This window comes from Elaeis guineensis, chromosome 6, assembly GCF_000442705.2.
Source record: "Elaeis guineensis isolate ETL-2024a chromosome 6, EG11, whole genome shotgun sequence".
Taxonomy (NCBI): Eukaryota; Viridiplantae; Streptophyta; class Magnoliopsida; order Arecales; family Arecaceae; genus Elaeis; species Elaeis guineensis.
Genome location: NC_025998.2, coordinates 127,971,070 through 127,983,376, shown reverse-complemented (window position 1 = coordinate 127,983,376; position 12,307 = coordinate 127,971,070). Strand labels below are relative to the sequence as shown.

The window sequence follows — 12,307 nt, the reverse complement described above, 5'->3', positions numbered from 1 at the left end:
GAAGCCGTGGGCGGAGCCCGGCTCCCGTAGGAGTCCAGGCGGAGTCTCCTGCAATTAAAGTCAGGTGCGAAGTCCGGCTACCGTAGGAGTCCGGACGGAGCTTACCGGCAGTTGAAGTTGGCGATGGAGCCCGGCTCCCGTAGGAGTCCGGGCGGAGTCCTCCTTACGGTTGAAGTTGTGGGCGGAGCCCGGCTCCCGTAGGAGTCCGGGCGGAGTCCCCTGCAATTAAAGTCAGGTGCGAAGTCCGGTTCCCGTAGGAGGCGGAGCCCGGCTCCCGTAGGAGTCCGGGCGGAGTCCCCTGCAATTACAGTCAGGTGCGAAGTCCGGCTCCCGTAGGAGTCCGGACGGATCTTACCGGCATTTGAAGTTGGCGACGGAGCCCGGCTCCCGTAGGAGTCCGGGCGGAGTCCTCCTTGCGGTTGAAGTTGTGGGCGGAGCGTGGCTCCCGTAGGAGTCCGGGCGGAGTCCTCTCGGAGTTGAAGCCGTGGGCGGAGCCCGGCTCCAGTAGGAGTCCGGGCGGAGTCCCCTGCAATTAAAGTCAGGTGCGAAATCCGGCTCCCGTAGGAGTCCGGACGGAGCTTACCGGCAGTTGAAGTTGGCGACGGAGCCCGGCTCCCGTAGGAGTCCGAGCGGAGTCCTCCTTGCGGTTGAAGTTGTGGGCGGAGCCCGGCTCCCGTAGGAGTCCGGGCGGAGTCCCCTGCAATTAAAGTCAGGTGCGAAGTCCGGTTCCCGTAGGAGGCGGAGCCCGGCTCCCGTAGGAGTCTGGGCGGAGTCCCCTGCAATTACAGTCAGGTGCGAAGTCCGGCTCCCGTAGGAGTCCGGACGGATCTTACCGGCAGTTGAAGTTGGCGACGGAGACCGGCTCCCGTAGGAGTCCGGGCGGAGTCCTCCTTGCGGTTGAAGTTGTGGGCGGAGCCCGGCTCCCGTAGGAGTTCGGGCGGAGTCCTCTCGGAGTTGAAGCCGTGGGCGGAGCCCGACTCCCGTAGGAGTCCGGGCGGAGTCCCCTGCAATTAAAGTCAGGTGCGAAGTCCAGCTCCCGTAGGAGTCCGGACGGATCTTACCGGCAGTTGAAGTTGGCGACGGAGCCCGGCTCCCGTAGGAGTCCGGGTGGAGTCCTCCTTGCGGTTGAAGTTGTGGGCGGAGCCCGGCTCCCGTAGGAGTCCGGGCGGAGTCCTCTCGGAGTTGAAGCCGTGGGCGGAGCCCGGCTCCCGTAGGAGTCCGGGCGGAGTCCCCTGCAATTAAAGTCAGGTGCGAAATCCGGCTCCCGTAGGAGTCCGGACGGAGCTTACCGGCAGTTGAAGTTGTGGGCGGAGCCCGGCTCCCGTAGGAGTCCGGGCGGAGTCCTCTCGGAGTTGAAGCCGTGGGCAGAGCCCGGCTCCCGTAGGAGTCCGGGCGGAGTCCCCTGCAATTAAAGTCAGGTGCGAAGTCCGGCTCCCGTAGGAGTCCGGACGGATCTTACCGGCAGTTGAAGTTGGCGACGGAGCCCGGCTTCCGTAGGAGTCCGGGCGGAGTCCTCCTTGCGGTTGAAGTTGTGGGCAGAGCCCGGCTCCCGTAGGAGTCCGGACGGAGTCCGCAAGGGTTAATCCTGCTGAGAACTTCGGCTGTGGGTATTTTATACCCAACAATACCCAACACCAGTCCCCCTATTTTCGAGTTTGAATTTCGAATGAAGGAAGTACAGAGAGATTGGCATAGCCGAAGTTGTCCCCTCGAATCCTGCGCACGACCGCCCCCGGATATTTTGGCATTAAATGTGCGCGTGCTGGAGTCTTTTCGAATCGGGGCGATACGAAGGGACCCTTCGAAATTCCCGCCGGTACACTGGCCCAGGTACGGCGCCATAATGGCTCTGCCGACCCGTCAGCCGCTTTTAGCCGCCCGTCGGGGGGAGTGGGACACGTGTCGGGTGCGGACTGGCCTGGGGGGATTCGCAATCATTATGGCGCTGGATCCCAGGGTCTATTTAAACCCGTCCTTCCACCTTTAGGGGTCCTATTCCGTTCCAGAGTTCTATCAGTGTCTGCCTTCCCTTCGAGAGCCCTGTTTCAATTGGTATCTTCTCGGGCCGTAGGCGCCCTTCCAATCGTCCCTGTCTTCGTCCCTCTGCATCCCTCAGAGCGATCTAGGTTAGTTCCAGCACCTTCATCTTTCTTCCCGCCACTTAGGGACCTCTTCTTTGCCATTATTTTTTTTGTATTCCTCCGAGTTAGTTTCCTATGACCTCTCGCCCCTCATCCTGTCCGTCTTCTTCGGGATCTTTAGAGCCCTCATTCGAAGTTATTCGAAATGTCGTCCGGCTCTTCTGCTCCCTGCAGTTCCGGGAGTTCTTCCGCCTCAAACCCCCAGGTCCCTTGCTCTATAGACGAACCTGCGTCGGGGGCTGGGCTCCGCCCGATTTTTGCGCCGGACGCCATTCCATGTTTCCTGACTCCGAAGGAACTCCTTCTGATAAGGGTTCAGTATGGAGTTCCTCCGGAGTACGACCTGGAGCTGCCTGGCCCCTCTGACCGGGCTAGCACTCCCCCGCCCGATCGTTTTTGCCTGTATCAGGAGGCGTTCCGTGCCGGACTCCGGCTTCCGCTTCCATCCTTTGTTGTCGCCCTCTTCCACTTCTTAGACATCCCCTTGGCTTCTGTGGCCCCGAATTCTTTTAGATTTTTGATAGGATTTCTCTCCCTTTGCCACGTAGTCGAGGTCCAACCGTCCCTCTCCTTGTTTACGCACTTCTATACTTTCAAACGCCATCCTTCGACGAAGGACTGGTGGTACTTCTCCCCCCAGTTCGGCAAGAAGGGGTTGCTGAAAGGTGCCCCTTCTTCAATCCACAATTGGAAGGGGAAATACCTCTTCGTCCACTGCCCGACCCTGAGGCTGGGCCTGCTCCCTTGGGGCTCTCTGAGGGATTCTGTCCGCCGGGCCCCCAGCCTGGGGAAGGATGACCTCCAGGCTGCCCGGAAGCTCCTTGCCTATTCCGCTCCTTCCCTTCCCAATCTTCTGAGGGAGCAATTTCTGTTCAATATTGGCCTGAGCCCCCAGGATCCTGCGAGTCTTTCATCTTTTCCTTTATCTTCTTTTTTCCTGCCTTTCTTCTTTTTCTTTCTCTTTTTTACCTCCTCTTCCTTCTCTCTCTTTTTCTCCTCTCTTTCTTCTTTTCTTCTCTTTCTCTCCTCTTTTTTTTTTTTTCGATTTCTGACTCCTGATTTATTGGTTTGCCTCTTTTTCTTCTCTTTTATTATTATTATTATTTTTTTAAGGAATGGACGCCGAAGCAGCGCGGATGCTTGTCAGGGGCCTCAGGGCCCACAAAAGAAAGGGTGTCGCGACCTCCGGATCGGCGAAGAGGGCCAGGGCGGAGGAGTCGAGCTTGGCCGCACCCACCCAGGCGGCTCCAGCGATCGACGTTCCCTCGGATGCCGAGGCAACGGCTCCCCGGACCTCCTCGAGGAGTCCGCCGACTGGGGTCCTGTATCGGGGGTCCGCTCCGCGGAGGCGCCCGTAGCCGAGAGGGGGAAGAGAAGGAAGTCGGTGGCCCGCAGGGTGAGTAGCCGTCGAACTGCTGCTGACGAGTCCCTCTGCTCCGAGGAGGGGCCGGAGAATCCCTTCAATGACAGGGACTTGATCAGGCGGTTGATCGACGGCTGCATTCTGCCCGACGTCGTCGAAAAGATCGACCGCGCCGATCCTGAGCAACGGGCCTGGGACTCTTTGGGGTCCTTCCTTGAGGTAAGCAAATCTTCATTTACCTGGCTATTCGGCCCTTGTTCTGATCCCCTAGCCGCCCTTGCAGATTGGACACCAGCTCCTCGCCAATATTGAGGCGTTGAATCGTGCGAGGAGGGACATCGTCCAGGTGGAGGAGAGCTGCCGGGCCGAGGTTGCTCGCCTCCAAGAAAAGACGGCCGAAGTAGTCGCCCTCCAAGAGGCCCTAGAAAGAGAAAAACAAGCCCGGGAGGAGGAGAGGCAGACCTTGGAGGAGTCGGCGAGAAAGGCGGAGGCCGAGGCCGCCAACTTGGCTGAGCAGATTCCGATCCTGGTCTCGGAGGCCAGAGTCCTTGCGGTAGAGGAATTCAAGACCTCCGCGGAGATGAGGGACCTAAACATCCAATTCGACCAGGAGGCGTTCATCAAGAGGTTCGAGCTCTGCCAAGAGAAGGTGGCCAGAAAATTTCCGGAGCTCGACCTCAGCTTCCTAGGCGAGGAGTCCGAAGACGAGGCCGGTCCCTCGCCAGCCACCACTGCTATCGCAGCCCCCTTGCCGGGGATGCCGAGTTCTCCAACCCCCGCCCCTGAGGTCTGAGACCTCCGACCTTGTATTTTTATTTCATCGCAATTTTTCTTTTCCTTCTTTTTTTTTTTTTTTGTCTTCAAGAATTATCCAATCAATAAAGTTGAATTTCTTGTCGCGGATGGCTTTTCCTCCCTCCCCTTCTTCTCTCTGCTTTTCTTCCTGCGATGAGTCGTGCTTTGACGCTTTTGCCTTCCGATGGCAGTGTTCTGCAGAAGCACTTCCCCTGCCCCTGGGGATCCCGCTGAAGTCGACGATCCAGCGGCTGAAGAAGGAAGTCCTTCACTTGACAAAGAAGTCAAAGAAGATGGAAGGCGAGCTTCGCAGATTGAGAGAAGGTCATTCTGAAGCCACCGCAGAGGCCACCCACTTTCGAAATCTCCACGTGAAGGAGATCATGGAGTATAGCCGGAGGAAGGCGGATTTCGCGAAGGAGCTCGCGGAATGCAAGAAGAGCACCAGCGACCGAATTTGGGCTCAGGCCGCCAAGATTAGCGCCCTCAAGGTGGAACTGTCGACCGCGATGGGGAAGATCGGCCAGCTGGGGGGAAGTTCGTCCCGGCTCTTGGCTCGGGCCGACGGCGACCAACAGTGGTCGAAGAAGGTCTCCGACCTTCAGCGGCAGCTTCAGGACGCCGAGGTGAGCCACGACGTGCATCGGGCCAGCTGGCGCAGGCAGGTGGAGGAATATAAAGGGAGACTCAGGGCGACGACCGACGAAGTCGCCCGTCTCCAGAGGCAGCTGGCTAACAGGGCTCAGCTTACTTCTGCCCGGGATTCTGATGAGCTCCAGTCCCTAAGAGGAACCGTCGAAGGGATTTCTGTCGCCCTCGGGGAAAAGACAGCCGAGCTGCAACAACTGAAGATCCAACTGGCATACGAGCAGCAGGTCGTCACGGACGCGGAGGCGGAATCCGAGATCTTGAGGAAGAGGCGTCGAGAGGCGGAGGCCGAGAGCCAGCGACTTCGTCGGGCGCTCCAGGATGCGCTACAGAGAAGGGGGGAGCTAGAAGAAGAAATTGAGAATCTAAGGCAGTCCTGGATGAGGGGTGGAGCAGATAACTCTAGGTCGGAGGGAGCAGAGCCTCCTTAGAGCTCTTTTCGTCCTTCTGTCTTTTCATGTATATACTTCCCTTTTTGTTGTTTTGTCCCGCTTTTGTCGTTTTGCTTTTCTTTCCTTGGCCTTTCGGGCTTTGTAGTGTGTATTTCGGAAATGGAATGAAAATGATGTTTTGTGTTCCTCGTCCGCGCGTTGTATTAAATTGTCGTTCGCCGAAATTTTCTTGTCGTTCGACTTGTCTGATGTTGACGTCGTTGGGAGGCGCCCAGTCGTCGATGCGTTAGCTTGCCTTCCTCGTCGTACATGGCCGCAAGCTCGAGCTTGGCGGTCCGGACTCCGCATTACTTCGGGGACGTCGCTGTCTTCTTGACCTGTGTCGGGAGTCTTCTTAGAGGCCGGGGGTGTTTAGTAGGAACCCCCCGTCTTTGTTGGGACGAGGTTCTTTAGGTCTTTGGTGCGGTTCGTCCTTCATCTGTTTCCGTCGTAGTTCGTCACCCTTCCTTTTTAATTTTCCTCCTCTTCTCAGAGTGAGGGCCCTCCCCTCGCTTTTTGCGGGGTTGCATAGGAGCATGGAGGTGCCGCTGAGGGGCTTTTTCCCTTCATCCGATCTTGTTGGGCGGCCGGGTTTCGTCATCACCAGAACGAGGTTCTCCTCCCGTTCCCGACATGGCCGTGGGGGCGCGTTAGGGCGCTGTAAGGCCTCTCCCCCCATCCGGTCTAAAAGAACCGGGCCTTTGACTTTGCTCATGTCAGGACGAGGTCCTCCTCCCGTTCCCGACATGGCCGTGGGGACGCGTTAGGGCGCTGTAAGGCCTCTCCCCCCATCCGGTCTAAAAGAACCGGGCCTTTGACTTTGCTCATGTCAGGACGAGGTCCTCCTCCTGTTCCTGACATGGCTGTGGGGGCACATTAGGGCACTGTAAGGCCTCTCTCCCCATCCGGTCTAAAAAAATCGGACCTTTGACTTTGCTCATGTCAGGACGAGGTCCTCCTCCTGTTCCTGACATGGCTGTGGGGGCACATTAGGGCGCTGTAAGGCCTCTCCCCCCATCCGGTCTAAAAGAACCGAGCCTTTGACTTTGCTCATGTCAGGACGAGGTCCTCCTCCTGTTCCTGACATGGCTGTGGGGGCACATTAGGGCGCTGTAAGGCCTCTCTCCCCATCCGGTCTAAAAGAACCGGGCCTTTGACTTTGCTCATGTCAGGACGAGATCCTCCTATTCCTGACATGGCTGTGGGGGCACATTAGGGCGCTGTAAGGCCTCTCCCCCCATCCGGTCTAAAAGAACCGGGCCTTTGACTTTGCTCACGTCAGGACGAGGTCTTCCTCCTGTTCCTGACATGGCCGTGGGGGCACATTAGGGCGCTGTAAGGCCTCTCCCCCCGTTCCTAACATAACTTTGTTTTAGGCGTTTGAAGGGGTTATATCCAGTCGTGACAAATCCATGCCAAGTGGGAAGAGCACGTCAAGTAGAAAGGAATTTAGATTCAAGGTGAAATCGTAAGTGATACATTTACAGATTTCCCGAGTTCCACGGTTGCGGGAGGTCTGCTCCTCCTTGAGGTCCTCCGGTGATGGAGTCGATGATCCCGATGGGAGGCCGGTCCCCGGGTTGCTCCTCCATTCTTGGTGGTTCAGGTTGCGGAAGGGCCCTTGACCGATCTCCTCTACCCTCAGGCCTGCGTCGGATGAACCTGTCGAGTCGACCTCGCCGGATGAGCTCCTCGATCTCGTCCCGGAGCTGGATGCATTCCTCCGTGTCGTGGCCGTGGTCGCGGTGGTAGAGACAGAACTTGTTGGGGTTGCGCTTCCCGGGGTGCGTGCGCATCCTCTCCGGCCTAGGGAGCTGCTCCCTGACCTCCATCAGTACCTGGGCTTTCGAGACGTTGAGGGGGGCATAGCTGCGGAATCTCCCCGGTGGGGAACCCCGCCGAACCCCGCGATCCGGACTTCTCTGCCTGCGCACCCGGGGTGGAGTATGGGCACGCTTGTGCCCAGGAGGGGATCGAGAACGCGGCCGGGCTTCTCTTGGCCTTTTTTCGATTGCGGGCTTACTCGAGTCTCCCGCCTGCCGCTCCCTCGCTGTCTCTTCATCCTTCATTTTGAAGGCTTCTTCCGCTCGGACGTATCCTTCAGCCCGAGCCAACAAATCAGCAAAATCCCTGGGGTACTTCTTCTCCAGGGAGAACAAAAGATCATTCTTCTGAAGGCCACCCTTCAGAGCGGCCATTGCGACTGATTGGTCCAAGTTCCGAACCTCCAGCGCCGCGACGTTGAAACGGTTGATGTAGGCCCGAATGGACTCCCCTTCCCTCTGCTTGATATTGATGAGGGACTCCGAACCCTTCCGGGGGCGCCGGCTGCTGACAAAATGGGCCACAAATTGGTGGCTCATTTGATCGAAGGAAAAGATGGTACCCGGTTTCAAAGCCGAGTACCAGTTCCTCGCCGCTCCCTTCAAGGTGGATGGGAAGGCCCGGCATAGAATGGCGTCGGGAGCACCGTGAAGCAGCATCATCGTCCGGAAGGCCTCCAGATGATCAACCGGGTCCGAAGTCCCGTCGTAGCTTTCGAACTGGGGGAGCTTGAAATTTGACGGGATCGGTTCCTGCATGATCATTTGAGAGAAGGGAGGGTCAGTACAAATATCCTCACCATAAGCGGGGGGAGCATGGCGGAGTTCTTCGATCCGCCGGTTCATCTCCTGGAGCCTCCGGTCCAGGAAATCCTCCCGACTTCGAGTCTCGAGGGTCCTCTGGCAGAATGGGGGCAGGGATCTTTCAGGGGTGGAGTCGTGGTCCGATTGAGGGCTCTCCACCCTCGGGTTCGTTTTCCTAGGAAGGATGGGGCGGCTGGCCCAGGTGGCCCGCCCTGCCATCGGATTCTGGTGTTCCGGGGACACCCTTTCCAGGCGTACTGATGCCTGCGGCTGCTGCTGCTGCATAGCCTGCACAACTTCTGTGAGGCCTCTGACCTGTTGCACCAGCAGGTCAAACTGCTCCGCGCCGACCGCCGCCGTCGAAGGAGGAGGTTGAGAAACAGGAGGGGAGGCCGGAGCCTGAGATCTGGCCGCGGAGGCCGTGGACCGTCGCGTGGACGCCTTGCGGGGAGGCATCAAGTAAGGATCCCGTGGGGGAAACAAGGAGTTGGTGCCGGAGGAGACGATCGGAGGCAGCTCCGTTGAGCGCTCCTTTAAGAACAAGGGTACTGCGAAGGTTCAGCCCCTTCCTCTAGCGCCAATCCTGTTGGTGCAAAAATCCGCTTGCGCCGGAGAAGCTGGTGTCGAGGGAGTCGCGGTCGCCGCCGGGACCTGCAAAGGAAGTCTAAACCGGAGGTGAGGTTGCTCCGACAAGACCCTCCGACGCTCAAGTCAGTTCTCTGCCTCAACAAGAATGGAGTACTCGAACGGAGAATTTAGCAGAGTTTTTAGATAAAAACGAGAGCTTATGGAATAACGTATCTGGAATCCCCCTTTTTATAGGCGGAGGGCTCAACAGACTGATAACGACGTTCATAACCGTCTCGTAGTGGGCCGCCCACCGTCAGGAAAAATTTGTTGCGAGGAGTAGTGGAGTAGACCCGTGGCCCTCACTGCAGCGCACCACGTGGAGTCTGCCGCAGGGAGTGGAGCGGCGTCCGTTGTCGTGACTTGCCAGCGGATGGAGGAATCGCGCAGTATCCGTTACAGAAGGTGGAGCAGGATCGTGGCCGTCATAGCGGTCTGTCAAGGAATGATGGAGCTGCGCGGAATCCGTCGCAGGAAGTGGAGCAGGATCGTGGTGGTTGCTGTGTTGCGCCAGAAAGTGCGGATTCGTCGGCTGAAGTTCGGCAGCGGTCAGAGCTGGTGACGGAGCCTGGCTTCCGTAGGAGCCCGGACGGAGTCCTCCTTGTGATTGAAGTCGTGGGCGGAGCCCGGCTCCCGTAGGAGTCTGGACGGAGTCCTCTCGGAGTTGAAGCCGTGGGCGGAGCCCGACTCCCGTAGGAGTCCGGACGGAGTCCCCTGCAATTAAAGTCAGGTGCGAAGTCCGGCTCCCGTAGGAGTCCGGACGGAGCTTACCGGCAGTTGAAGTTGGCGACGGAGCCCGGCTCCCGTAGGAGTCCGGGCGGAGTCCTCCTTGCGGTTGAAGTTGTGGGCGGAGCCCGGCTCCCGTAGGAGTCCGGGCGGAGTCCCCTGCAATTAAAGTCAGGTGCGAAGTCCGGTTCCCATAGGAGGCGGAGCCCGGCTCCCGTAGGAGTCCGGGCGGAATCCCCTGCAATTACAGTCAGGTGCGAAGTCTGGCTCCCGTAGGAGTCCGGACGGATCTTACCGGCAGTTGAAGTTGGCGACGGAGCCCGGCTCCCGTAGGAGTCCGGGCGGAGTCCTCCTTGCGGTTGAAGTTGTGGGCGGAGCGTGGCTCCCGTAGGAGTCCGGACGGAGTCCTCTCGGAGTTGAAGCAGTGGGCGGAGCCCGGCTCCCGTAGGAATCCGGGCGGAGTCCCCTGTAATTAAAGTCAGGTGCGAAGTCCGACTCCCGTAGGAGTCCGGACGGAGCTTACCGGCAGTTGAAGTTGGCGACAGAGCCCGGCTCCCGTAGAAGTCCGGGCGGAGTCCTCCTTGCGGTTGAAGTTGTGGGCGGAGCCCGGCTCCCGTAGGAGTCCGGGCAGAGTCCCCTACAATTAAAGTCAAGTGCAAAGTCCGGTTCCCGTAGGAGGCGGAGCCCGGCTCCCGTAGGAGTCCGGGCGGAGTCCCCTGCAATTACAGTCAGGTGCGAAGTCTGGCTCCCGTAGGAGTCCGAACGGATCTTACCGGCAGTTGAAGTTGGCGATGGAGCCCGGCTCCCGTAAGAGTCCGGGCGGAGTCCTCCTTGCGGTTGAAGTTGTGGGCGGAGCCCGGCTCCCGTAGGAGTCCGGGCGGAGTCCTCTCGGAGTTGAAGCCGTGGGCGGAGCCCGGCTCCCGTAGGAGTCCGGGCGGAGTCCCCTGCAATTAAAGTCAGGTGCGAAGTCCGGCTCTCGTAGGAGTCCGGACGGATCTTACCGGCAGTTGAAGTTGGCGACGGAGCCCGGCTCCCGTAGGAGTCCGGGCGGAGTCCTCCTTGCGGTTGAAGTTGTGGGCGGAGCCCGACTCCCGTAGGAGTCCGGACGGAGTCCTCTCGGAGTTGAAGCCGTGGGCGGAGCCCGGCTCCCGTAGGAGTCCGGGCGGAGTCCCCTGCAATTAAAATCAGGTGCGAAGTCCGGCTCCCGTAGGAGTCCGGACGGAGCTTACCGGCAGTTGAAGTTGTGGGCGGAGCCCGGCTCCCGTAGGAGTCCGGGCGGAGTCCCCTGCAATTAAAGTCAGGTGCGAAGTCCGGCTCCCGTAGGAGTCCGGACGGATCTTACCGGCAGTTGAAGTTGGCGATGGAGCCTGGCTCCCGTAGGAGTCCGGGCGGAGTCCTCCTTGCGGTTGAAGTTGTGGGCGGAGCCCGGCTCCCGTAGGAGTCTGGGCGGAGTCCGCAAGGGTTAATCCTGCTGAGAACTTCGACTGTTACCCAACAATACCCAACAAGAAGGAAAAAAACTTTGTATTAAAAGAGGGAAAAGACAAGATAATTATGTTGATTGTGGATCAATGGTGGTGCTGGTTCTGGCAGAAACAATGGTGATGATGCTTGCAGGAATTGTGCTTGTTGGGAGGGTGGGGGAGCCGGGGTTTGGAGGTGCAACACCAGTGCATGGAAAAGCTGGAAGTAATAGTGGTGGTAAATGGCAATTGTGGCAATTTTACACATTCAGGATGTCGGACACCTTTCAAGAATTAAAAAAAAATAAGCACACAGGAGATAATACTAGTCACAATTTTCTTCTTGATTCTTTTCTGTTCTATTATCTGCACCACAGAAACTACAGAAAATAGGTGCTTTAGTTTATTTTCTTCTCTAGATCTAAGCAACCAAAAACAACCTTAGTAGAAGGGAATACACAATGTTTTCCAGATGAGGCAGTAGCAAATTAACAAATTGTAGATGCTCTAGTGACCTCCCTAGTATGTGTTCTGGAGGTTCAGAACACCACTTCTAGGTGCCATCTCCAACTTTCAAGTAAGGTAATCATATCAATAAAGATCAGTGTGCTGATTGCAATGCTGTGAACAATATACAAGTGTACAAAAGCAAATTGACTAATTAGTAAAAACATTCTTTAGTATAAGAAGATTTCAGAAAGAACTTTGTAACACAGTCTATGTTTGTTTTGGTATTAAAGAGATACAAAAGAGAAAAAGGCCTGGCCTCTAACTAAAAATGATGCATGCACCGATCTCCGATCATCTTGTTTATTCTCTTTGTGATATTACTCCAATCTCATGTGAAACAAGTAGACTTACATATATGTCAAGGTAAACTTTGTCTTTGCTTAATTGAACTAGCAAATGTCTTGAGTTTGATTCCAACTTGGCATGTGCAATAAAACTTTTTACAATTCAGCTGTATATGCTATGGTAAAAACGACTATTATTTACCAAACCTACACTGTTAATTTCTTTTAGTGCAAAACTAAAAATAAACCCAGCCATAGTTCCACAGAAATTAAAAATAGAAAAAAAGACTGTATATGCAATCATGTTTCTAAAATATAGAGGAGAAACATGTTTTACATAGAATGCAGATGATAGAAGGTCAGATGTCAAACTTACATTTCTGATGAAGACATTGATCTAATAATGCTGCAAGTATCATAGAATCTAAGCCACCGGAAAACAGAAGTGCTATAGGGGCCAATTCCTCTTCTTTCCCTCCATGTAAAGCAGCCTGCAAGTTTATTCCATGTAATAAGCTCAGTCAGTATCATCAAATTAACTATAAAAATGTCGACTTCAGTTAGCAAGCCAATCACAGATGCATATGATGTTCTGTTTTATCAGCCATGGAAAATGCATAATAAATTTTAAACAAGGCTATCCAAGTAAATGAATTGGGTTTATGAATTACATAGCGTGACAATAATGCTAG

At 56.4% G+C, this 12,307-nt stretch overlaps 2 protein-coding genes across 5 annotated transcripts in view; one reads left to right on the top strand and one right to left on the bottom strand.

Moving 5' to 3' along the window:
* Positions 1–12,307, bottom strand: part of LOC105046669 (uncharacterized) — a 54,472-nt gene that overhangs the window by 36,774 nt on the left and 5,391 nt on the right. For all 4 annotated transcript variants that reach the window (XM_073259813.1, XM_073259811.1, XM_073259810.1 and 1 more), the window contains exon 8: positions 11,992–12,106. In XM_073259813.1, coding sequence (XP_073115914.1) covers positions 11,992–12,106 — 115 coding nt within the window. The remainder of the gene's footprint in view (positions 1–11,991; positions 12,107–12,307) is intronic.
* Positions 4,065–5,394, top strand: LOC140858603 (uncharacterized). Its single transcript, XM_073259808.1, has 2 exons — positions 4,065–4,291; positions 4,491–5,394. Exons 1-2 carry the CDS (start codon positions 4,085–4,087, stop codon positions 5,376–5,378), a joined length of 1,095 nt encoding a protein of 364 aa, XP_073115909.1. The 5' UTR covers positions 4,065–4,084; the 3' UTR covers positions 5,379–5,394.

What these genes read in the sequence shown, in the direction of transcription:
- LOC140858603 (XM_073259808.1), top strand. Translation starts at nt 4,085, where the DNA reads ATGAGGGACCTAAACATCCAATTCGACCAGGAGGCGTTCATCAAGAGG. An exon ending in CTCCAACCCCCGCCCCTGAG is followed by an intron (nt 4,292 to 4,490) that starts GTCTGAGACCTC and finishes TTCCGATGGCAG; the next exon opens with TGTTCTGCAGAAGCACTTCC.